Consider the following 27,698-nt stretch of genomic DNA (forward strand, 5'->3'; position numbering starts at 1 on the left):
AATCCTTCATGTCTGTTAAAATTGTATAAGACCGAAAGCCTAAAAATTAAATAACTTTTCTAAATTTTCGTAGCTAATAGGTAGCAGAGTTGAAACTTAAACTTGGCCTGTGTTTTACTAAAATGTGTTACCACTTAGGAGGTTAAATATTCATAAAATTCTTCAAATATACATAATGTACTTAACATCCCCCAAATTTGAGGGAGTTTATTTTGGCTATTAAAATAGAAGTTCTGCTATAAATAGGTTCATACATTGTGTATTGCTGTATTTTCAGACCTATCTTCTACTTCTTCCTTTCATGCCCCCATGCTCCAACTAACTTAATCTGATAATTAACTGGTTGTCTGTTCTTACAACACTCTTGGTCAAATGTATGCTCCCTGCAGCCATCTTTATCTTCATTTTACATGTTAAAATTCGACCCATATTTTATGATTCAGCTCCAATGACACCTCTTTATATAAGATTCTCCCTAATTCTCCCTGATAGATACCATTTCTACTTCATTTGAATTCTCAAGATGCTCTACCTTCCCTCCCCATCACATTTAACCAGTTTTAGCCTTATTTTATGAAACTAACTCTCTCTCTCTCTCTCTCTCTCTCTCTCTCTCTCTCTCTATATATATATATATATATATATATGTATACATATGCACACACATATATATATATCCAAGACAAAGTAGTTGAAGGAAGATATATCTGTGTCAGATTTTTATCTTCCACATCACCTAGATTAGTACATAGAAACAACACATAAAAAACTATTCACTAAGTGCTATGGCAGTGATTTGCTAAAGTTTGCGTATTGTATCTCATTTAATCTCATAGCAGACCTATAAGTTAGGTCTTAAAATAAACCATTTTCTAACTAAGACAGCCAAGCTTCAGACAATTTAAGTAATTTCCTGGAGTCACACAGCTAAGTAGTAGCAGAACAGTATTTAGACCCAGGTCTTACAGCCTGAAAGCTCATGTTTTTTCTCCCATGTTCATAGCCTCTCTACATGTTTTCTAAGTGCATAAATATATGTTAAATGAATGAGTAGATACATTAGTAAAAAAAAAAAAAAAGACTACAGTTGCTATAAATTTGTCTTAATTGTCATCATTTCTATAAAAGGATTTTAGCTAGCACACAATTTCTCTGAAGTAGACTAAACCTTAAATGGAATCTTCTTAGTAAATGAATATATTTGCATAAATGAAGATATAAGATTCCGACAAATTTAAATAGCCAATATGGTGATGCCAGTTAAGCCATCCTGTTACTCATAAGCAATTATTCACAAAGCTGCATTGCCACTCTTATAATACCTTGTTAGTACCTATGCATCACATAGAAATAAAAGTTGTTAATTATTTTTTTAAAATACCCCTAAAGTGGAAAAATATGTATTTTCTATCTCTGAGTTGTTTGAGAATCTGTATATCTTTGCGGCTGAATTGAATACGACTCAATACACATCTCTAACAGTCCTCTAGAGTAGAAAAAAAATATTTTAAAGAACTAATTTAAAAATACAGGAAAATATTAAGGAAATCAAAATTACCGACAATTCCAGTATCCAGAGAACATTGATAACATTTCAGTGACTTTTCCAAACATACTCACAGACCTGCAGTTATGCTTCTTATAAAATTGACATTATACTACATATGCAGATTTACGGATTTTTATCCCTCAGCTTATATGATGAATAGTTTTTAATGTCATTTAAAAGTCATTTAGAAAACATGCAATATTGAGAGAAAATAAAAATTTTATGTAAATGTATTTCCCAGAAATGATTTTCCGCAAATTCCTTGGCATATGCTTCCAAACTTTTTTTTGCATTATCTCTTACATAAAATTGAGATCATACCTTATATATTTTATTACTTACCAAATTGGATTAAGCTGTGTGTTATGCTATTTTAACCTGTTTTCTGCACTTAATAATATGTTGTGAATATCTTTCCATGTCATCAAATATGCTTCCACAGCGATGTTTTTGATGCCTTTATGATTGCTAAACACTGAATATATATGTTTTCTTCAGTGTTTTGTTTTTACATACAATGTGACAGTGGCATTCTATGCACACCCGTTGTACTCAATTTTATAGAAAAAATTTCTGAAAGTGGAATTTCTGGGTCATAGCTTCAGCAGTTTATACTTCACCGCTAATATATGAAAAGGGTCTTTACAACTGTTAGAGAAAAGGTAAATGGTACTACTATGTGTACTGATGTGGAAGAATGTCTACTAAATAATGTAAAATTTAAAAATAAAAGCAATAGCATAATAATATATGATATCATCCAGATCAAATTTTATTTTAAAAATTATGTATTTACATGTTTATGTATAGATTTGGATATAGGTATGAATTTGGGCATAGATCTAGTGATATCTAGTGTTGAGAAGTAGGAATACATTTGCTGACTTACAAGAATGCAGCAAACCAAAAAAAAAGAGAGTAAAGAAGTAAACTGTAATACAGTGTGAATGTGTATGCTAGAAGGCCGAGCACTGACCCTGGTCATGTAGGGAAGCTCCCTAGGCCTGAGGGTCAGCTGACTGCCAGATAAAATAATGACACCCAGTTAAATGTGAATTTGAACAATGACAATGAAAAGCTTTTAGTATAAGTATGTTTTATGTAATATTAGCATATTTATATTCAAAATTATTCATTGTTTACCCAGTATTCAAATTCGACTGAGCATCCTGTACTTCTTTTTTACTAACTCTGGCAATCCTAGGCATGACCAGAAATGTGATCTTGTCATCATAAGAGGAAATTATCTCTTAAGAGATAATTCACATCCACAAAAGTGAACAAAAGTGTATACGTAAGACAGGCAACTGATTGCCAGCTTTTCTATTTAAATGCCTCAAGTCATCATAACATTTACTGAGCACCTGTCAGGCACTGTAATATGTGCTATTTAAGCAGAAGTTCCTCCAATATTCATAAGACCCTGAGATGTAGACACTATTCCTGCTCACAGGGGGAGAAACTGAGGCACAGAGGTAAACAAATTGTCCGAGATTATACAGGTTATAAGAAATGGGGCCAAAACAAGAATCTAAATGGTCAAACTCACAGCCGACTCTCTTTGTTTTATTATCTACTGCCTTTAAAATAGGAGCTGTAATTGCCAAGATGACTAAGAAATATTGTTAGTTATACCCTTGAAGGAAAGTATATGCCAGCAAAAGAATTTTAAAAAATAAAACATAATGGTTGCACATCCAGGCTTTGCAGCTGCACAACCTGAGTTCAAAGCCTAGCCTCACTGCTAATAACACAGCTATATGAAGAGAAGCAAGGTATTACTAATCCTTGCAGATTAATAGTATTATATATGTTTTAGTATCAGTGAGCAGATTACTACATGACATATGACATATAATGCATATGCATTACTACAGGGCCTGCCTTGTAGTAAGTTCTCAATATATATGTTAGAAGTTATTATTATTTAAAATACATCAGAGTACAAAACCAAGTAACAATCATGAAGAATATACTGTATGAGAGTTTAGAAAAAAGAAAAATCTGCAATCAGGTGTACTTCAGAAGGCTTGATGGAGAAAGTAGGAATGAGACCCTGCTAGAAACCAGAAACTTCCTAAAATATAGTTTTGGAGGAAAGGACCAATATATATAAATTTGAAAAGTGTATGAACCATCGACTCCAGGGAATTTATGTCCTTAGTCTATGTCCCACTTCGAAATCCTAGTAGAGGTGCTTTTTAGCCAAGAGTTCTCTCCAAGGAGAGCAAGACAGTGCTACAGCAATCTCTTTTTCTTATAGGTGGCTTATTCTTCCTTTCTGGCCACCAGACGGTCTTTATAACCTGCTTGCAATAACTGACCTAGGAAAGTAAATGGTAAGAGCTGCATGAAATTGAGGATAATGTACCTTCGGGATAAAGCCACCTCATTCTTCCTGTTGATACATAGAGAATTATATTTGAACATTATTTTTCCTTTTGGGGAACAGCTATTCTATTCAAGCTGAGCTTTCAGTTAAAGGCATAAAGGGTTTTCTCCCCTATAGAGTGGGTGTTAGTAATGTAAAATTGGCATATAGGAGTACATAGTTGAATTAACATTTTGCATTCTATTTTAGAAGATATGCTTTGGCTAAACATATTCAGAAATTCTCACGTACGTGTGAATTTTAAAACTTAAGATTTCATCAGATTTGGAAACCTTTAGTTTAGGTGTTACAGATATAAATAATCTCGGAGTCTCTGAGAATAGAAAATGATTATTGCAGAGGTAGAGTTTCTGTTCTATGATATGTTTTAATACCATGATAAACCGAAAGAAACCCTGGGGTGATATTAAGCTTTGAACCTTCTTTTGGGGGGCCTTTATGATGTTCTCCATAATTTTCTATCATTCAAACTCCTCTCTTTCATTGTTTTCAAACTTTTCTCCAAAGGGAATGGCCTTGCTTTCTATCTCCATACCATCTTTGACTAGTACTAGCTCAGAATATAGAGGCATAGATAGTTACCCCACAGACCAAACCTAATCAAACCGATGGAATGCCCAGCTCACCTCAGAGCATCGTTCTCTGCCTACAGCTCTGCTGAAGGGGGAAACCCCAAAGGATCATGCATTTCACCCCCTAGCCAGACCTGAATGGACAAGGTGTGTTCTCAACCCAAAAGATGCCAACCCAGAGCTTAGCCATTGACCAATAATGTGGTTAACTCAAAAAAGTAAGAAAATTAGATGCTTTCACCTCCCACTGTTCCCACAGCCTCATATACAATTTCATACTTCATTTCATTCAACATTATAAATAAAGCATTTTCTTATACTATTAAAATTTTTATGAATATTAACTATAATAGCTAAATAATAAACCCTCATGTGAATATATCTTATGTTCTGTATCTTTGTCTCTTTGTTAGATGTTTTGATTGATTCCTTTTGATCTTTTCTGTTTCGCTCTTATAATACTGCAATGGCTTTCTCTGTGGAAAACTTTGTCTACATTTTTTATTTTCTTCTTAGGATTGCATACTAGTGATAGAATTACTGAACTGAAGAACAGGATTATTTCTAAAACTTCTGTACTATATTGCCAAATCGCTTTTTTGAAATGTTGTAAAGGGGTTTTATACTCCATAGACCTGCAATATCAGGGTCTGTTTCTCCATACTGCAACTAAGTTGTGGTTTATTAATTCTAAAAAAAAATTTTATTATTTTTAAACAGGCAAAGGGGATATATCATTTAATTGCATTACTTTTATTCCTAGTGAGGTTAAATATTTATATTTGTATGTCTACTTGTCATTTGTATTTCCTCTTTTGTGACTAGATGTTAATAACCTTTGTCTATTTTCTTTTGAAAGTTTATGGGGTTTCATATTGGGTTGTAGAAACAGCTTTAAAATATTGATAAATATATTTAAGCACATGTTTCCCCAACTTACTGCTACTTTATGAGGTTTTTTATGTAGTCCAATCTCTCTTCTGTGATTTCCTTTTATTTAAAAATTTCTATTTCATGAAAATACCAAATAACTACTAATCTGCTTTTTATTTTATTTTGTTTTGCATATTCATATATTCTGAGTTCAGATTAATTTTTTTTAACTAAGTTTACAAAAATAGAAGAGTATAAACATAATGATAAGATGTATTGAACATTCCTGAAATAATTCAAATCCATTTCTCAAAGAGCTAGTGTGGCCATAATACTGACCCAGTGCATCTCAGATATTTGTTGCAACATCTTTCGGAATCCCATAAAAATACTATTGTAGCTGGACACCCACCCAATACCAAAGGGACGGTCATCTCAGTCTTTGGAAACATACCTGTTACAATCACTATTGGCAAGGTCATTGATTTTCAACTTTTCATTTCAATAAAACATTCCATGAACCATTTATAACTCACTGTCATGAGAGGGCCCAATTTTTCAGAAACCTAAAAATTCTTTGAGAAAATAAAGCACCTTAATAATTGAAAACTTTCAAAATGACTTCATGTGGTGCAGCTCTTACTCTGCCATTTTTCTCTTCAATAAGCAAACATAGCAAAATATAATTGAGAGTGATGTTTATAGAGAGAAAATGGTAAATCAATCTTAATTTCTATTTTTGAAAAAGTAAATATTTATAGATAATGGTACACAGTCCATCATTAATAACAAATTACTTATGGCCAACAATTTAATATGACCCCGCACCTGTGAGCCATACAGGAAAGCAAATCACTATAAAAGTACAGGCACAAATTAAAGGTTGGAGTTAAGGATGATATCTCTTTAGAGAAAATTAAAATAATTGAGAAGTCCAGGAAAAGTGAACATCAACTTCCAGAGCTATGATAGAGGATCAATTACCTTTTTAATGTCAGGAGCAAAGGTCTTTATATATATATATTGCACTGTGTATTTACCGCCCATAGTTAGATTTCTTTCTGTCACCACATATTTGACCCCTTTTACCCCATGTTAGAAGGCGCTGTTATGCAGTGTTTTTTGTGATACTAAAAACCACTGATTTTTACTTCCTTTGTTCCATCCTCTTGAAGAGAATCCACATTACATTAAAGTGCTAATATGTGAACTGCCTAATTGAGGAGCAAATTCTCAGAGGCTATGCATCTCTGTGATCCTGAGTGCCTGAGAGGAAAAATAATGCTATTTGGTGATCTCACAGTGAGTGTCATGCACTGAGCAAGGTCCTTTACAAGCGTTCTTTCTATTTCTCACAGCCATCCTCAGGCCAGTATTATAATCCCCACTTTATAGATATGGATGCTGAGGCTCAGAGAAGTTAAGAAACAGTAGAAGGTCAACACAGGGTAGAATTTGGAAGAGCCACAATCCAAATCTAGCTCTATTTCTTTCCACTCACTTCGCCATTTCATAATAATTTAATTCTAAGTATTATTTTTAGTTTACAACTTTGCTGATATATAGAGGAGGCTTTTTAATATCACTAAAATGAGGAGGCTAAGTTTTGGAATAGTTAAGTGAGTATCGTGCAAATAAGAATCTACTCCAAGGTTCCCAGTGGAAGTCCTGGGGGGCCCAGTCTGGTGGTGCTTAGAATCAGGGGGATAAATGGATTTTTACAAATTGTCTAGACCAAACCATTCCTCAGATTTCTCTGTATCATACTTTTAAATTTCTAACAGCACCTTCACCAAATGACTAACACTTATCTGCTTACAGAAGTATAAGATAAATCAGCCTCTTCCTTTTAATCCTTATCATTATAATGTCAGATTCACTTGTTGAGCCACATTGTTTGCAGCCTAATCCTGAATTCTCTTTTATCCCCTAAATTACTTCCCAAAATTCTGCCTTAATATCTATTAGCCCACACCTGTAATTTAATCCTTTCATGCTTACTTCTCCAAATTCTTGGCCCAGAAAAACAATATTATTTGTAAAGAAGAGCTTGAGGCACCCTTATAATAGTAAAAGATTTTTTTCTCTGAATTATATCATGTAATATACTCAGTATTTAGGGATTCGAGCCCTGAGTATCCCAGCTGCCATTATTAATGTAGTTTGGTTCTGAGTCCTGCTTATGTAGGATAATGGAGCTATGTGTACTCTTCCCATTTAGGGAAGCCAAAGAAGACCACAGAAGGATGAGAGCTGGAGAACCTGACTGGTTTACAGATTTATCAATATCAGTGTATAAAACAGAGAGCTTTATAGTCAAAGGTGTACAAACATATAACCCAAATTCTTCCTATTGCAATTTTAGGTACTCCCTTTTTGTTCTAGCTCAGGAAGAGAGAATAAAATGTACTCACCACTTTTCTGTCACAACTCTATGGTAGTACTTTATTTATACATTCTCGTATTCAGGAAAGCTATGAGAAAACAAAGGTAAACGAGATTCTGTCCTGATCCTCTATAAACTGATAGTCTAGAAAGGAAAGAGCCCTGTGAACCAAATATAATAGTACATTGTGGTGAGGGCACTGCCTGGGACTGCCTGAGGACTCTGAGAGCACTCCCTTTAATGGAAGGACTCAGTAAAGTGTGAGTCACTTTAAAGAAAGTAATATAAAGTGTGAGTCACTCTTACTGTTACCTCTAAGAGAAGGGAGCCATATTTCCTTGACCTGTATCTTCAGGTCCTATGCAGATGAATATTTACAATCACCATCACTATCATCATCATTATTGTGTTAACCATTTATTGTCTCTGATACAGGGCTGGGGCTAAGGTGAGGCAACTGAGGTATACACATCGAGCACAAATTTTAAAGGGGCACCAAAAATTCAGTAATTAAGATGACATTTTAATGCACTATTTTAGATAATAGAATTAGTACAAAACAATTCATAATTAACAAAATATCAGAATTCTAAAGACAGGAAGGATCTCAGGTGCTATGGGATTACATACAGGTCTAAGTTTTCATCTTTTGTCTTTTAGTGGCATAGTCTAGTTGAGGTGATCTAAAGAGATAGTAAAAACAAAGTGCCTGTTTTATTTTCACTCTATTGATGGCAAACAAGAGATCTGACCTAAGCTACTATAAAGGAATAGGGTGGGTGATGGTAGTTTATTTTTATTATCCAGCTAATGTCATATGGGAACCAGCAGAGAAATTCAGCTGCATGAGCCATAATAGTCCCCTTAAAGAGTGAATGCAGACCATCACTCTAGATTCAAGGAACCTCTAGACATTTTAGCAGCAACATTTGGTAGAACTTCACTCTGGTGCTCTATAATTAGTGCACACAGCTATAGCTACCCTCTCTGTGTCTGTGTCTTTCCATTATGCTACCAGCTGATTTTTTTTTCTGCCCTTTTATGTCATATTCCATAGGAGACTCCAATTGACCTAGCTTTTTTTTTTCTCTCTTTTCTTTCTTTTTTTCTTTTAGATCCCTATTAACCATACAGGTCATGTTTATAAAGTCAGGGGCCCAATCTGGTCTAAGAAGCTTTGGCTAAGGGGGTGAGGGTACTAAATCGGGTTGAAGTCAAGTGGAGCAAATGAAAAGGGACAGTTGTATGCAAGGTAGTTTTTCTTAGAATAGGGTTAGATGAAGCACCTCCCTCTAATACACCAGCATTATAAATTAGCCATTGAAAATGCCAAAGAAATAGAATAGCAGGTGCTAATGGAGTTCAGAGAAGAAAGAGCTCACCAAGGGCCAGAATGTGCTAATTACATGCTATAAGAGCCTATAATTATAAACCCATAGATATGCAAATATATGCCCATGGCTCAGCACTGGCGACTACAAAGCTATTTATCTTTGGCCCTTGATAAGTGGACAACAAGATAAATGATGTGTTTATAAATTCACTTAGAGATTAACTAATATCTCTAACTACTTTTCCTCTCTTCTGGGGACATCCATAGAAGGAAGAGAATCAGCAGGTACCTCAGACTGGATTTCCATATTCATTACCTTCTGACCTAGGTGACTCTGGAGCTTTATAATAGGATAAATAAGCCCTTTCAATTGCTACTGGCTGATTCGCACTGCTCAAAGTCATTTCCCCTAGGTGATTCTTTATTGAATAAACGGGAAGTGATGGTGGCATCTGTTCCTGCCACCAAGATCACAGTGACAGCTCATAAATTGGCTTTTTTTTTTTTTTTTTTTCCTGTCAGAGAGGTTACAGAGAATAAAACTGCAGGAAAAAACTGAGAATTCTGGCTGCTGGCTTTAGGCCTTGTGGAACTCAAGACTGAGAAGTCTTTGAGGAACCCCACATCATGAGGTGACTCTTACAAGATCTGGGAGCAGGCATTTCTGTCTCCAGACTTGCACATACAAGAAGCCCCATCCCTCTGAGAATGGATAAACCGCACACACCAAATACTTAAAGCTGTCACTTCCTGACAACGTCGGGATTTCCGTTCTTCAACATAACCTATGAGAATTAATGATGATCTAAAAGTTTTAAACCTGATTAGAAGATTCAGAATAACTTATGGCTTCCTTTTTCATTTCTCTCATTTGAAAATGGTCAAAAAATAAATAAGTAAATTATCCATTCATTTAATGAAACATTTCTCGACTACCTTCTATGTGTCATTTCCTTTGTTCAGACTGTAGCTTGTAATAGTATTTACTGGATATTGTACTGTGTCCTATATAGTACATAATACATGCTAGAATCCTAGAACTATAATGAAGTTAACATACAGAAATCTTCAAATATGAACCCTATTATATGCCACTTGAAAGGAGATTCTCACTGACATTTTCAATTTTGTTTGGTTGCAAGAGGATGTTGTCAGTATTGCAAAGGCTTGGTCAAGTATTTTTATTTTATTTTGTTTTATTTTTCATCTACTCATCTTCTGTGATATCAAACGTTCTCTCAAGAAAAGAAAGTGGATTTCATATACCTACTCTTTAGCCAGTGACTGTAAAAAATAACAGGTAAATAAACAGGGAAGGAAAGGAAGACTGAATAATAGGTAAAAATGAGCTTGCAGTATCGGTAGCTGTATTTCTATGTTGTAAGACTTTGAATCATGAATAGTTAAGCTTAGGCAAGGAATCAATCCACTAGGACTCAATTCTGGAAGTGACTGTAGGCAAAGCAATAAGGTCTTCTTTCTAGAATCTAATGTATTTAAGCCTGCTCTAAACACCAAATCTACTAAATACATGAGTCATGAAATAATTTATGCCCAAAAATGACTCCAAAAGGACACGGGTGAAAGTCTCAAGAATTCAATAGAAGGCAATGTACAGGGCCTCATTTTTATTGTCTTGAATTTATCGCAGTATTCAGAGAATAACATTTTTCCCTTAATTTAATTTTGTACAATTCAAGTAAGATTTTTTTTCTTAAGATATGTGTTAGCCAACTTTGATTTGATAATTTGTCCCACAACATTGTGCTACCAAGGTAAAAGGACTAGAGGAAAATTGGTAACATTATTTTCTTGGTCTGTTTAGTCAATGTCAGTTAAGAAAATTGAATCAGCTCTCCTAGGCAGAGATGCTACTGAGATGACATCATCATGAAAAGGTTTTGTGACCTAAAAGGAGTTATTACTTCTTTTATTCATAGTCCCCGTACTGGCAGTTTAGATCAGCTACCATCTTATATTTGTAATATTTTAAAATAAATATGCTGTGAGTTCTCTAAACAGTTACAGACTTTAAATTATATAGTTAAAAAATATTTTCATGTTTTTCTATGTATATAGAAGGTGTTAGATGAAACTCTGACATAATTAAATGTATTATTGCCTATGGCAGGCCCTATCTATAGTTATTACTTTGTATTAGATTATCAGTCTTACCTTTTTTATAAGACTGATACTTTATTATCATAAAGTATATCTGTTAATATTAGGTCCTATTTATCTAAAAAATGACACCAGCTTAAACAAGATAGTTTATTTTCATCCTGCATAAAAGAAATCCAGAGGTAGATAATCCAAAGGTAGTATAGCGAAACTCCTTATCTTCAGTGACACAGGCTCTGCCATTATGCTCCATTATGTGTATTGTTAGCCTTCATCTTCAAGGTTCTTCATGGTCCAACATGAGCACTGAAGCTCCAGCCATCCTACATGGGTTCCAGGTCAGCAGAAGGAGGAAATAGGAGAGAGCAAAACTGCAGGGATCCCAACAAAATCAGTTTCCCTTTAGGTGGTCAGAGCTTCCCTTTAGGTGGTCAAACAAAACCCTTTGCTTGAATCACATTGTGCTTCATAGGGCCACATCTACCTGCAAGGGAGGCTGAGGAATAAAGTCTTTACTGCAAGAAAGGTGACTAGTGGAAAATTTGGTTTCTGTTAATAAGAGAAAACGAGTAAATGGATGTTTGGGAAGCAATCCAGCCATCTCTGCCACAGCAGCTGCATCTGAGTGGAAAAATTGGAGAATAACATCAGGTCCTCTCCTGATAACCTACACAGAATAATTCCCATAGAGCTCGTGCGTATCCCATTTCTTATTTAATTGATATTTATGCAACTTATTAGTATAAAGCCCTTTCCAAGCTGAATTTTTGTGTGAACAACCACATTTTAGGTGCAGAAAAGACTGTGATCTCCCAAGGTAACTTTCTTTATCTGACCAGCATCGTGAGTCTTTCTGTGTCCAAGACCATGAGAAATATGCACATAGCTTCATAAAGTCAAATGTATCAGCAAAGCAAAAACATACTCCTCCTCAAGAATCAAGAACATCATCCAATCTTGGTATTTTAAAAGATGTATTTCAGTAGCTAACTGATAGTATCTTCCTTTTATGTCACTTCACACAAAGTAAATTACTTATAAAAGCTGATTTTAAAAACGCATTTTTAAGAATAATTTTGCAGCTGTCTTTTTTAAGGGCTGGTGTTTACCATTATTTTTCGTGTGTATGTATAAACGATAAACAGATATTTGGAAACCTAGGCTTTTCTGAAAATGGAGTACTTGTCTTAACTGGGAATATTTTCCAGCTTCCCTAAAGTAAGAACAATTTTGGCTATCTCATTTGGCAAACCTTGAATTCTTCTTGTAAACATTACTGTATTAGCCACTGGGATAGAACAAGCCAACTGTTGTAAAAAGTACCTCATTTTTAGCACTGAGATAATTATTCTAAAAGATAAAATAGGTCTCTGTATTCCTTCTACCCAATCTCAGCCCCTCTACAATGTTGTACAAAATTAACAGACTAAGGCATCTCTTTTTGTGTGGTAAAAGCTTTGTGTTAGGGAAGAATCCAATTGTCTAGACAGTGTGTATAAGTCATGACTGGCCCACAGTAATATTATAAATTAGGTCAATACTTTGCTTATTCTCTCTTCCTCCCTGCTCTCCTTCCTCAATCAGTTCAGGGAGCAATGATTGAGCTCCTGTTATACATTAGGGGCCATGTTGGGGGCTGGAGCTACAGAAACACAGACTGTGCCCTCACTGAGTCTCACTTACCCTTCTTGTATCTCTGCTTAGGCATGGGGTACCACTTGTTGCCTCTAGGGTTTTATGGAATCAAGGGGTGCTATTAACCCTGTGTCCTAATCTGCTCTTTACCTTCCAAGTCAAGCTTACCCTTCCTGGGTCTGTGGCCCAGTCTGTCAGACAATTCTTCCATTTAAACTTACATCTTCCAATTTTTACCTTACAGGGAAAATACTGATAGCAATTTCAGCCTGTGTGTTAAAAATGGGGGATAGAGCTTTGGATTTTTTTTTTTTAAATAACCAAGTACTTTGTAGTACATAGATCTTTAATTCAAAACTATAGGTAAAATTCATCTGATAATACTGTATAAGATTGTAAGTAACAACTATAAAAATGTTGCTATTTTAGGTGACGTTACAGTAACCATAGATTAATTTATTTAATAGAAATTTTACCAAAATGATTATCCTCTTTGTAGAAAACTCTCTGAAATCAATTGTCGGCTGACAACCTATAAATAAATATTTAGAGTAGCCATTTAGATTATATATAAGCTATTAGATTCCTAGATAGGGCCAACCCCTGACCCGTAGCCAAAAATAAAAGTGCAATTTAAATGTAGAAAGTTGTATTTGTATATTTATTCATACATGCATTCAGTAAATATTTATGGAATATGTACTGTGTCCCAGACCCTATTTTACTGGTTAACAAAATAAATGAAGTCTCTGTCATAAAATGTATGGTGTAGCAACAATGGCAATAATAAATTAAAGATAACAAACAAAAATAAGGATTATTTCATGCTAAGAAAAAAATATTATGAAATAAAACAGGTGCTGGCCAAGGTCTTCAGGGAATGTCTCTGTGAAGTTTCCATTTAAGATGAGACTAAAGTTTAAGAAAGGAGGCATGCCAGAGGATCTCAAAGTTCAGGATTTCACACTGGATTATCCAAAAAGTCATGGCATTTATAGGTTGATTTATGACTCTGGTGAAGTATCTGGTGTATGTCATGCCAAATGTGAGCTGAAGTTCTCATTTTTAACCAGAGATTTTGTTTCCTAAGAAGACCCTTAACTCGGGCCTAATGAAGCCCATAACACTGTTTTGGATTTTTGCTTTTGCATATCGTGAAATGCTGCTAGTTGCACAGTTGTTCAGTGTGTGTGTGCTAACCATGAATCTCTTTCTCTTCCTCTTGTATCACCAGGCCTCCGGAACCTGTTTACAGCACTGTGAACAAACTGTGTGATAAGCCTGCTTCTCCCAGGCACTATTCCCCTGTTGAGTGTGACAAAAGCTTCCTTCTCTCAGCTCCCTACCCCCACTACCACCTAGGCCTGCTCCCTGACTCTGAGATGACCAGGTACTGCATGTGCTTCCTCACTTCATCTTCTCAAATGGCATGTGCTTCCACAGTGAATGAATGGGTAGAATCCTCCTCTGCTCACTTCTCTTGCACTTGACATCTTCCTCAAGGTGGAGAGATGCTCTGCTCCCTGGTGCAGTGGGAGAAATTAAGAACATTGCCCTTTTTTCTTCCTGGTGTTTTCAGAGCACTCAGCCATGATCACATGATGCTCAACATGTTCCTGATTCCCATGAATTTTTAATGAGGTATTATATTTTTCAAGGAGAATTAGTACTGGAATTTAGTTCTATTTCACTTAGAATGAAGAAAGAACATGTATTGAGTATATTTTTAAATAATATGTGATACTTAACTATGCTTCAGGTAAAACATAGTTTAAGAAATAGATGGTTTCATCATCATTTAATATTATAACTAAAATATTAAATGAATGCCATAATTCAGCTGACTCCTTGAAGTATTAAACAGCTTGTCCAAAACTACATAATTAGCTGGTTCTATCTAGCCACACAGAATATAATCTTAACCTTTACAATATGTTACAAAACTAGGTGATTACATATGTCCTCTTATTTAGTTACTTTCATTTTATTTTTTTAAAAAATGTTCAAAGAAGTTAAGGCATTGCCCTCAGTATGATACTGACAATAAATGTAGATTCCAGATTTGACCTTAGAATATTTTAAGTCTTTCCACACTTTATGAACAAATCATTCTATATCTAAAGTTTGGACATAATTTTGCATTGATATTCTAAACATACATGTAATCAATAATAAAACCCTATCTTCACACAGTAACAAAATCAGAAAGAGAGGAAAGTAAGAAAAAGAGAATCCATCATTTTATAAGGTAGTTCCAATTCAGTTCAAATTGAAAGATCTCAATTATGATATTTCTAGATATAATGGGATGCTCATGTAGTTATGTTTTTAGATAGAATATCTGCATATGTCTTAATAATATTGTAAAGACTGGGAAAATATAGATTTTAGAATGATTCAAAGTGAAAAATGGCTATATCAAGAGGATTTCCTTAGAACATTATCTCTATTTTTTAATATTTTCTAGGAATAACTTTAGAAGTCAATTACTGACCTCTCTAGAGAGTTAAATTACAAATTTTAAATTATATCTAGCATTTCTAGACATAAATGAGAAAACATATTTTCAACTGTGTAATCAGCTGGAACATTTTTACTGATTTTCGATCATTAAAATTTAATAGCATTTTTAGAAATGCTTTATAAATATTAACTAAATCCTCCTATATTTTTAAGAAATCATAAAAACTATTTTTTGATGCAGTGAACTATACAGTTTTGAAATTAAGAGAATAAAGTCACCATAATCATCGGGAAATGAGGAGGTACACACACCTATAATAATCATTCTAGTAATTGTTCGTCTATGATCAGCCATGTAAAGGCATCTAACCTTTACTGAGCTCTTTCTTTGTGCCAGGCATTTTGTTAAGCACTTCTTATGAAATATTTATTTCAACCCTGACAATCACCTTATAAAGTAGATGGTATCATTGTCTTTGTTTTACAAATAAGAAAACAGAGGCTTGAGAAGTTACCTGACATGCCCAAGACCACCCACTGCTAAGTGACAGGGCTGGGATTCAAACCCCAGGTACCATTAGAATCTGCATCAGCACAGGCATGATGGCAGAGATGTCTTCGCTTGATAGAAAAATTCTCCAGCCATTTCTCTTTTTTTTCCTTTTCTTTATTTTTATCCTGCCTTTATCTCTCTCTTGTTCTGGCCTAGTGTCAATGATTTTTTTTTTTTAACTTGTGCTCTTTTTTGATGAACATAACAGTTACATTTCTTGAATTTCACTAGGGATTTCGATCCATCACTCCATAAAAACTCACCAGGAACAATAAGCAGATAATATAATCAACCTTTTGTGTGGCCCCACCAGAAATGATTCCTTTCTGTTTATTTTCCGTAATCTGTATTACAAAGACCATAGGATTTTTTTTGTTTATTTTTCCCAAATCGGTAAATCGCAATATGATGTTGAATATGTCTTTTCCAAATAACACATCCTCAGCAATCCTGATATATATCTGTCCCCAAATCCCTACTTTCCATCCTCATTTCGGGAAATTTTTTTTTATTCTAATTCTTTTCCCTCCTTTTTTTTTTTTCCATATTTTATCCTTTATTGCTAGAAAAATGTCATACACATGCACATACACATATCACTAATACACTGATACTGAAATCTTGATTTTACCCCATTTTGCTCCCCTTTCACTTTCCCAATTCAGTAATTTACTCCATTGTCCAAGCCCAAAGCCTGAGAATTCTACTTAACACCTTGTTCTCCCTCACACTGATCGGTCTTCAAATCCTATTGATTCCACCTCCCAAATGTGCCTCAAATCTATTTATTCTCCTCTACTTTTTTTTTTCCCTACCACTTTAATTCAAGCCTCCATTATCTCCCATCTATACAGTAGCTTCCTAATTGATCTCACCACTTTCACTGTTGTCCTCTTGGTTTATTCACCGTGCAGCCAAAGTGATCTGTAAAAATACAGATCAGATATATTTCTCTCTTTTTGCATTAGTATAAAATGCAAAGTCATTAAAATAGCATCCAAGCTATGCATGATCTCACCCCTGTCCGCTTCTTAAACATCTTCCATTTGCTGACCACACTATCTACATTCACAAAATGCACTAAATCTCTTCCTGTCTCAAGTGCTTTACACATGCTCTTTTCTCAAACCGAAAAGCTCTTATTACACTTTGCCTGGTTAACTTCTGGTCATCTTAGATCTAAGCTTATTTGCACTTCCTCGGAAAAGCTCCCCGAAAAAGAAAATTTGGTCCCCTATTGTGTTATCTCTCCCCGCCGCCATAAGACTCAATTAATTTGTTATTGTACATTGATTTATGTGATTTTGAAACTAAATGCCTGTCTCACACTCTACACTATAAGCTCAATAAGTGGAATTGTGTCTATTTTGTGCACTGCTATATTCTTAACACTTAGCATAGTGCCTGGCACAGCAAAAGCTCAGAATTATTCTTAGTGACTAAGTAAACATGGGAATAAAATCAACATCAGACAAGCAGATACCTGTTTCAGAAACAGGTCTTGGCTCAAGCTGTGCTTTACTCAGTTTTTAGTAGGTACATAAAACAATTCCATGAATGAATGAATTCATGCATGGAAACAAAAGACAATAGATTAGAGCTCACTTTGTGTGTGGCACTTTCACCTTATATTATCTCAATCACCAGTTTCCATGTTATAGACTGCCAGTTCTTCATGAAGACTGAGTAACTCCTTTCAGAGATTATTTATTTCCTCTCCAGCAGAAAATATCTCTCCAAGCAGATGTTTCTTGAAATGTGGCCATTAATTTAAGAAAAAAGTTCAAGAATTCTAGTTCCATTTATGACACCATCACTTGCTTTTTCCACTGTGACCTTAAATAACACAGAATCTCAGAGGTAAATGAGAACTTAGAATCAGATAGGCCAGCCTTCATCAAACTCCAGTAATGACAGGAGCCCAATCCACTATCTTCATGGGTCCAAGTTTGGCTTTGACACTTGGCAAAATAAGAGTATTTCAAGATATTAGAAGAGGATATTATAAAAATATATCTATTAATTGATTCAACCAAGACTTATCAGGCACTGACAAAGTTCAAGTTACTATATTAGGACAACTTTTTATAAACGGGTAAACTGAAAAAACCACCCAGAAAATGTTAAAGAAATGCCTAACCTTTACAATGCAATATGTGGTAATACATATTTTTCATGGCATTTGAGAATATCCCAGTCTATTTCAGAAGCATGTGCATATTGATATAACAATTACTATCTCAGATTAGGATATGAGCTACTTCTGTGGAAGTTAGCATGTGAAACCACCCTTATGTACCAGCTTAATCCCTAATTAGCATTCAGAAGAATGGAGGCCAGTCAGCAAAAGCTGGGAGAGTCAATCATGTATTCTCTGCATTTCAGTGGGAATATCCAAATTCTCTGCTCTTTGAATTGACAGCAAACATCCAGGGATGAATTAATGGTATACACCATTTACTTCTGTAACATCTAAAAGAAAACAGAGAAATTGTAAATTTTCTTTAGGAAAGCACTTTAAATTATTTGGTAAAGTGCCAGCTCTTAAGGCAGATTATGTTTAGAGTAATTGACTTTTCAGACCTTGTAAAAAGCAAGAAATGGGCAGAGCCTGGAATCAAACTAACATTTGGAGCTCTATGAAATCAAATGGGATTACTGTGGGGCCTCTGCTTTTTTTTTTCTTTTTTAATGGTAGTTTTGGATGTTCTAATTGGTTTCCTGCTTTGGGAGAATGGTAAATTATTCATTTGATATTCCTAGGGCAAGGAAAATAATATTTTGATCTTTTTTCTCAACATGTATGGTGTATTTTTATTTGTCCTTTTCCATAGCTGGTCCTAATTATTGTTATTTTGTAATTAATAACCAGGCTGAGATAAACCAGATGAAGGCTAATTAAAATATGTCAGCAGATTTTGGATAGGAAATGGACTCTGAAGCATTATGTAATCATAAAATAATTTCACTTGTTGAAAAGTATATATTCATGAGACTTACAGTAGGTACCAGACATTATCCTGAATGCTAAGGATTCAGAGATGAATAAGAAAGAATCTTTCCTCCATATACAGCTCAAAGACATGTAAATGAAGAATTCATTACTCTATTTTATTTATATATACTCTGTGATATATATTCATATATATATTCATATATATATATATATATATATCTCTGCCAAAGACTTTCAGTTTCTCCACTATACCTAATCTCTAGGTAACTAAAGTCAGACTAGTATGAGAGATAATGATGAAAACAAGCATGATCTTTGACTCTCTTCTGCAGAAGTTTGAACATATACACAGGAATGTTACCCACTCATACTTTGTTTCATCAATTCCTAATCACTTATAAGAAGCATTATTTATGGAAATTTACCCTTACCTTCTCATAGGTCCATCTGCTAGTATACCTACAGAGCTCAGAATCCAGGTATAGTTCACTCCCTTTGTAGAAATCATGAAGTTGGCAGCCTCAAGCCATTCCCAATTTCAGGACATAGAGCAACATCTTTATCTCATAAGACTTCAGTCATATGTTATGGTGGTTTATTTTTGGCAAGCCTTCTCTCCTTGCAAAATAATAGAAAATTTGTCTGAGTCTTTAATGTTTTAACTGTCTCAAAGTCTGTAAATGCAAAATCAAATATAATTTCTAGACATAATAATGCTGTAATAGAAGTACATGTAACTCTAAAGGTAAGCAAAGAAGAAATCACATAACTGCCTGTTTTTCTTAAAGTTTTCAGACACTGAGCTCATCAGTTGGATGAGGAAGGAAACGTGTTCCAAGTAAAAGGCTTAGTGCAGAGTTAAGCCTCATGGTGTGCACAGCACGATGCACTCTGGGCCTCCCAGTAGTTCTTTGTGGCTAAAGGTTATTGAGTGGGTAATAAAGCTGGAAACAGCCAGATGCAGGCTGTAGAGGACCTTATTTGCCAAGCAGAGGATTTTGGACTTTATCCTGTAAGAGGTGAGGAGCTGTTGAAGATTTTTAAAGCTGAGCAAAGACATAATCCAATTTGTGTTTTTAGAGGGATCACTTTGTCAGCTGTTTAAAAATGGTCTGAAGACCAGTTAGCATATCATTACAGTGGAAAGCATAAGGAACTACACTGAAGCTGTGGAGATAGAGATTAATGGATCCAGGATTATTTATTGAATAGAACGGATGGTACTTTGTGATCAATTCAAGGAGAACAATTTTCTGGCTCGGGGTATTCACTAGATGGTGATTGCGTCACCTCCTCTCAAAGACATTGTCACTCTTGCCCATAATAAATGTATTTAAACATAAAACTCTGTAGAAGGAAACTCAGTAGAAGGAAGTGGAGGCAAAGTATATTAGTAAGTCTCTTGTTTGACATGGTGGTGACCTGATGTCATAGAGGAGCCAGGAATTGTATCCAGACTGTCTAGGTTTGGGACCTTTCTTCAGCCATACCAATCACGTGCATTTAACTAAGCACGTCATTTCTCTCAGATCCTCAATTCTCTCATCAGGAAAGGGGGGAAATAATCACATCGGTACTGTTTTTCTCATAAGATTGTTGTGAGGATAAAAAGAAATGTAGCAGATGAATTTTCGTGTATTCACTAGCCGCATTAATTATTATGAATTGTTTCTATGTGTTTATTTTATTTTAAGGCCTTATTTTACTTTAAGGCCTATATTTATTTTTAGTATTATCACAAATCAAATGAAAAATACTTACTGGCATAGGTAAATCCCCTGAGACCATGTAAAAGCTGTCAATGCTGATTTGTTCTATGATTTTTAGCAGTAATACTTCTTGTCACCATAGACAGTCATATATTTCCCTTTTATTAATACATTATAAGTTCCCTGTAAAAAGTGGCATGTTTCTAAAGCCATATGTGACTTTACACTCCTATGGGGTAATTTTCTTTCTTATCTACTCATGTGGCAGTATTTCCATACTACTTTTGAGGACTGTAGACAAAATAACATCTGCTCTGTGCAGCATTTTCCATATCTTCCTTATTGTTTCTAAAAATCCCAGCAACTTTGCAAAGCGTAAGATTCAATCTAGCAAGTGGAGGGGCTGGGAGTCCTACCAGGGCATTCCTGCACCAGCTCCTGCTCTCATGTAGCCTTAATCCCTCTCTTGAACACACACCACAGTTTCACACTCAGTCTTCCAAGTCTCTTATCCACTGTGCTGGGAATCTGTGGAGCCAAAAGAGAATTTGAGCCCTCTTGGCATGATTTCATCTGGGAAATAGCACCATTAAAAAGAGAAAGAAGATGCTTAACAAATCATTGACCTTCTTAGGTCCTTAAAAACCTAATATAGTCTTAAAGGATTCCTAATTTCATTTTTAATTAAAACCAGAAAAGGAAAGCCTCTGGGCATAACTCAAAAAGCACAGCCCTTTCCCAAGTTTATGCAGCAGTTTCTTCTTTAAAGGCCTTCACTGCCTTTTTGAAGTAGGTGATCGCTAAGCCCGATTTGAATTAAGGAAAATAAGGAGGGGTTAATTGAATCCCACAAAGTCATAGAGACTCTCTTGCCATATGCCATTTTACAGCCTCTTTTCTCTGCAATGTGATATATGCAAGGTTTGCAAGGAAACAGCCCTTGCTTTGAAATTAATGCATTTTCTGTGTAGATACTTTTTAAAAACCATGCTATTTACTGCTGCCCTTCGCTCTTTCTTTTTATATTAAGGTAGAGAGGTACTTTCATTAATAATTCAAGAATTTTTTTAAAGCTCATTTAAAATTACATCGTATAATGTAAAGAAGGCAAGAAAACATGGAACTCAACTCATTTTAAAAGCTCTCATTTACTGCTCAAAACCCTGGTAGGTAGATTGAGAGTGGGAAGCTCAGAAGAACTATGAAATGAACCCAGATTGGTCTTATTCCAAAATTCCTGTTCTGTGATATTCAAATAACTCTCTATGATGAAGCAACCTAAATTTAATTGATTTTCTTTGGGAAAAAAAAAGAGCCAGATTGCTTATCTACCTGAGATGTTAGGAATATTTTCCCTTAGTTTTAGCATATCTTTCATAATGTTTTGGGAGTGATCTTTATATTTACTTTAGTGACCATTATATTATTGGGTATCAATAAGAAACTTAACAAGAAGCATAAATTCAAAAAAAATCCTCTGTGGAAGCAAAATAGCTGTGAGGAAATGCTATGCAAAATCACTATAGCAACAAAGAATCAGATAGTACATTAGACCATAACACCCACCACGTAGATATTAATTAAAACCACTAACATGTATTGAGTGCTTTTATGTGCTAGGGACTGTTCCAAACTTTTATATGTACTAACTAATTTTATCCTCATGACAACTTTAAATATTATTTCAATCTTATAGAAAACTATGGTACATATTTTAGCTAACAAATGGAAACAATGGAATGGGGTAGTTGAAATTAAATACATCAGGACTTAGACTATTGATTTCATTAGAGCACGATCTTTGTTTGTTTTGTTTAATGTTACATTCCCTGTGCCAAAAATGGTTCTTAGCATGTAGTACTAATAGTAATAGTGATGACAATGATGATGATGATGATGATGATGATGATGATGATGATGATGATGATGGTGATGATGTGATGATGATGGAGAAGAAATAGAAAACAGTTGCTATTATTTATATGATCTTATTAGTTGCCAGGCTGTACTTTATACCAATTAGCTCATTAATCCACACAGCAATTCAGGAAGGTGTTTGTTGTTATTATTATCCATATTTTGCAAGTGAAGAAATTGAGCTCTTCAAATGTTAAGTAGTCACACTGATAGAATTTGAATCTAAGCAGGCTGGCACCAGAATCTGTGCTTTTAAACGTGCTCAATAAATATTTATTGAATGTTATTCTTATCACACATAACACTCCTCAAATATTAAATTCTGCTTGAGAAAAAAGTACCTCATTTTACTACAGTCAAATTTAGATGATAGATAGATGATAGATGATAGATAGATGATAGATAATGAATATGTGGTTATGAATCTTTAGTACAGAGTGTTAGGGTTAGAATCCTTTCTTCACACCCTCCTAGTTATGTAAACTTGAGCAAATGACTACTCTGCGCCACTGTGTCTTCATCAGTATAACAGGAATTGTAGTATTCATCCATCTCATGGAGTCACTGTAAGGATTTAATGAGGTTATATATAAAGTGCTAAGAGCAATACCTGATAAATACAAAGTGTCCTGTTAACATTAGCTATCATTATATGTGTGTGTATTAAATGATATATCATGACTCCCTAAATAGAGAGCCCAGGCTGAGGTAGAAATGAATTTTTCAGTTCTGTAGACTTTAAGCTCTTATAAAATTGAAAGGATCCCTTGAACAGAGCTCTTAAAGTCAGCAGGGATGTGTGTTAAATTGAATACTAAAATTAAGATTATGCTATTCCACCCCTTAAATACAACCTTTCCTTTCCTTTGTTTTCCCATAGGACTTCCCTCACTGACGACAAGTTACTTAGTTTTCTCACTTTTGTCACTGTTTCAACCCCTTAGAATGTTATTTCAGAGGTACATCTCTTTATTTTCCCCTGTTGTCCACATTGTTACTCCATGTTTAGACCAGAGGCTAGGAGATGGGCAATGTCTGGCAGGGGCAAGATGAAAAGCCTTAAATTTCTACCCTAGATTGCTGCTCCACGATTGGAAGGTTCATGTTACAACACTGACATCTGACATCCTCTTGACAGGTACCGTGAGGGGCGAGTGTTCGGCCAGGGCCTTTCCCTGAGACAAGGACTGTTGCCTTCCCTCTTTCTCCTCTTATCTTCCATAGCAGCTCTCTTCCTGTCCCTGTCAGATTTCCTGCCTCGTCTTTTATATCGGAGCCGTTTCCGCTGGGGCCCTTGTAGCCCATAAAATCAGCCTCTAATCCAGACTCTTTCCTCAGCAGAGAAAAAAAATATATAGACTTTTCTTTTTTTAACAGCATTAATATTTAGTTTCTGGAGCATCTGACTTTTCTCAGAAGATGATCTACTTTTTAAAACCCCAAAGTTAAAAAATTACAACGGGAGTGATGGGAATAGCGACTGTGAGAAATCGGGATAAGGGCTGATGAATGCCTTGTCCAGTGATGCTTCAGGCAGCTGCTGGCATCCAGTTGGTCAAGGGTTACTATAAACCTCTGGACAAAGACCTATAAATCACAGTTCCACAATTCTCTTTCCTGAGTCCTCATTTAAGTATGTAGTGTTGGTTTCTTCTCCCTCTTCTCTCCAAAAGGCCACCTGACGAATCCTATGTCCTTGCTATACCACTCGACGAGAACTTTCCTGTGGAATGTCATAGGGCCACCTCTGTTTCCATAGGTCAACAAGTGGAAATACACATATTCTCAAGACTCAAACTCTTCCTAACACCACATCTTCCTCCTCAACTTGTTACAGTCTTTATACCCTTCCTTTCTTCTTGCTAGGCCCAAAGTCAGCTACTAAGGCAGTTTGCAAATGATCTTTAATTCTTCTTCCATCCTATAATGCCCAGGGAAATAATAAACCTCAAGAACAACCTAAGTCAGTTTGAAAATTTTTCTCTAGTAATAACTCTGTATAACATGAAAATAGGGTATATCTCTGTCACCTCTCTATGGGTGAGAACCATGTGATACATGAGCATACAGTAGACATTCGATGGAATGACAAGTAGTTGGTGTTCCCTAAAACAGCAATTAAGAAGGAGAGTTTACATTTAATGGAAGTTCTTCTCCAGGCTGAAGGCAATGTATGAAGGAGTCGGTAGTTGAAGGGGAATCCTTCTCTCTGAGTCATAGTTCGCGTTCATTCTCTTGGGAGAAGGTGATGCATACAGTTTTCCCTGGAATTTCTGAGTTATGCCACAGAAACAGGTTTTCTTCATCCTACCTAATGCGCATTGCATTGTAGCAGGTGATGCCTAGTTTTTGTTAAAGTCTGTCGTTTGTACTCAACATGTGCCAGTACCAGATGCTCTGGAGAAGTCATATAATATGTAAAATTCCCTGCTAGACTTTCAAAGGTAGGATCAAGCTCCATAGCAAGTAAACCCCTCAGCAACTCTGATTGACCCTGTGAATGGTAATAAAGCAAAAATCAATTCAATAAGCAGAAGATTGAAAAGAAACAGACTAAGGCAAGCAAATGGACTTTAATTTTAGCACCACTTACTCTGAAAGTTTGCTTAGCATGCTAAGTATATGTCAGTGCTTGCCAAGATGAGAGTAATTGTCATTCCTTTTCTCTAATGTTCCCTCCATCAACTGTAAAGAAAAAGAAAGGGAAAGAGGAGGGTAGCAAATAAGCCCAAAGTTCACAGTATTTTCTTGGGGCCCTAAGTGTCATTAAATCATAGAATGCTCAATCAGAAAATGTTAGAGAAGTTTTATATTCAACCTTTTTTTTTAATTGAGAAAATAAGTCTAGCAAAATTAATGACTTACTCAAGATGACAGTCACACAAGTAGTTTGTGGCAGATATAAGACTTGAGTCAAAGATGTCAGGTACCAATGCTCTTCTCCCAGCTTGTAAATATAACTAAACAGTCTTCTAGAAAATTTGCATGTCATAGACCAAGCCTGGAAGGAAACAGAACTATTACCTAAGGACAACAGTATTTACCTCAGGATAGTGTGATTGGAATGGGGAAAGAAATTATCTTTTAGTTCAGAAAGGTTTAAATTTTTTCCATTGTTAGGAAAAATTAAGTTAAGAGTCCCCCATTTAAACTCAGCATTTTTATGCTAGGTATAAATCCAAGAGAAATAAAAATGTATGTTCATACAAAACTTGTACACAAATGTTCATAGCAGCATTTTTCATAATAGCCAAGAGGGAGAAACAACCTAAATATCCAGCAACTGATGAATGAATAAATAGTATGTAGTATACCCATACAGTGTAATGTTATTTAGTCAGAAAAAGGAATTAAGTATCGATACATGCTACATCATATATGGACCTTGAAAACATGCTAAATGAAAAAAGCTAATCACAAAGGACCATGTGTTTCTATGATTCCATATATATGATATGTCCGCAGTAGACAGATCTATAGAGCCAGAAAGTAGATTAGTGATTGCCTAGGGCTGAATAGAGAGGTGGCAGGAATTAAGAGTGACAGTTAATGAGTATGGGATTCTTTCTGGAGGTTACAACATGTTTTAAAATTAGATTGTAATGATGGTCGCACAATTTTGTTAATACACTAAAAGCCATGGAAAGATACAGTTATATGGGTGGGTTTATGGTATATGAATCATATCTCAATCATGCTATTAAAAATTTCCTTTTAAAAGTTATTTTGTATAACAATAATGAAACTAAGACTGTTCTTATGACATTAAATATTCAGATAAAAATAATAGAAAACCTACTTAAAAGTTTAGATACTTTTTCTACCCTCTGACAGATTATTCAAATAGTAAATTAGAGGATTTAGAGATCTTCAGATTTTTTACAATTTTAGTAGGGCAATAGCTCTCATATACTAAGTACTAATTTTTGTTTGATGTTCTACAAACAATCAATAATCCTCATAATAAATCTAAAAGTAGGTTTTTTTATTCCTACTTCACTAATACAACTAATAGTTGACAGAGCTGAAATTCAAACCCAGTTCCATTTTCTTTTACTATACCACAACTATCTCCTCATTATGTAAAAATAATCTTTAAAACTCTCCTTCCCAACTAGAGGAATTGTCTACACTCTCTCTCTTCCACTTGTCCCATTAACTTTTCAAAGTACTGCAACTCAAGTTCTGTCCCCACCTTTCCACTGAAATTGTTTTCACTCAAAGTCACCAAGATATTTTGTTTCTAAGTCTGGTGAAAACTTCATAGACCTTATCAAATTTTCTTTCTCTATACTTGCCTCCATTGCTTGCTTATTTCCAAAACATTTTTTTTTTTACTATTGCCCCTTTTCCAGGCTTTTGATTCTCTTTGCACTTCCGACTTTCTCTTATCTCCTCAGACATCTGCTCTTCTCATCCTTTTTTGTTTATTTCACTCAGTGATGCCTTATCTCTCTTCTCCACACACTCTCTTCAGTAGACTACATCTATGTCCACAGATTTGATTCCCAATTATGCGCTTATGTCTCCCATCTCTATATCCACAACCAGATCTTTCCTTGACTCCAGAATCGCACATCTAAATATCTACTGTCATCTATCTTCAAATGCCATAAGGCACATTAAAAAGCACATTTACTTTTCAGGTTGTTGTCTTAAGTTACATCCATGTTTTAATGACCATTAATAGTATGGTGTAGTATTTAAAAGCATGTGCTTCAGTTCAGATTTTAGCTCTACTGACTAGCTGTGAGATCTCTCTATGCCTTAGTACATGGGCGTAATAAAAGTATCCATCTTACAGTCTTCATGAAGATTAAAGAGTTTACATATGAAAAGTGCCTGCCACTGAGGACTTTTATGGTTATAACACTAAGACATTTTCCAAGAGTCTTCTTACTGATTCACCTTAAGTTGATCTTTAAGTATCCTTTCAACATATGTTTAATATCCCGAATAATTTCTCTACAGTCTTTCCATATTATGACCACTGTAGATGCAGCAAGAATCATTGTTTATCTGAAGTACTTACTAACTGGTCTCCACCACAAGCTCAGTGCACCTCAGTCCATTCTCCACACTATGGCCTATATGGAGTCCTCTAAAATACACATCTGGTTTTGTCCCCCCTGACTAATTTTACACTTTCTGCATCACCTGCCTCTCATTTCAGTCAGTTCTCCTTTCAGTTCCCGGGGGGAATAATGTCTTCGTTACCTTCAAGTTCTTGCTCATGCTT

The 27,698-nt window shown here is 35.1% G+C and overlaps 1 protein-coding gene across 27 annotated transcripts in view; it reads left to right on the plus strand.

Moving 5' to 3' along the window:
* Positions 1–27,698, plus strand: part of DLG2 (discs large MAGUK scaffold protein 2) — a 1,668,408-nt gene that overhangs the window by 1,271,948 nt on the left and 368,762 nt on the right. For 22 of the 27 annotated variants that reach the window (XM_036221806.1, XM_036221807.1, XM_036221809.1 and 19 more), the window contains one exon: positions 14,096–14,251. The exons of the other annotated variants lie outside the window; for them this stretch is intronic. In XM_036221806.1, the coding sequence (XP_036077699.1) occupies positions 14,096–14,251 (156 nt within the window). The remainder of the gene's footprint in view (positions 1–14,095; positions 14,252–27,698) is intronic. 27 annotated transcript variants of the gene reach the window in all.

The sequence above is a fragment of the Rousettus aegyptiacus genome, unplaced genomic scaffold (genome assembly GCF_014176215.1).
Source record: "Rousettus aegyptiacus isolate mRouAeg1 unplaced genomic scaffold, mRouAeg1.p scaffold_m13_p_5, whole genome shotgun sequence".
In the NCBI taxonomy this organism is placed as follows: domain Eukaryota; kingdom Metazoa; phylum Chordata; class Mammalia; order Chiroptera; family Pteropodidae; genus Rousettus; species Rousettus aegyptiacus.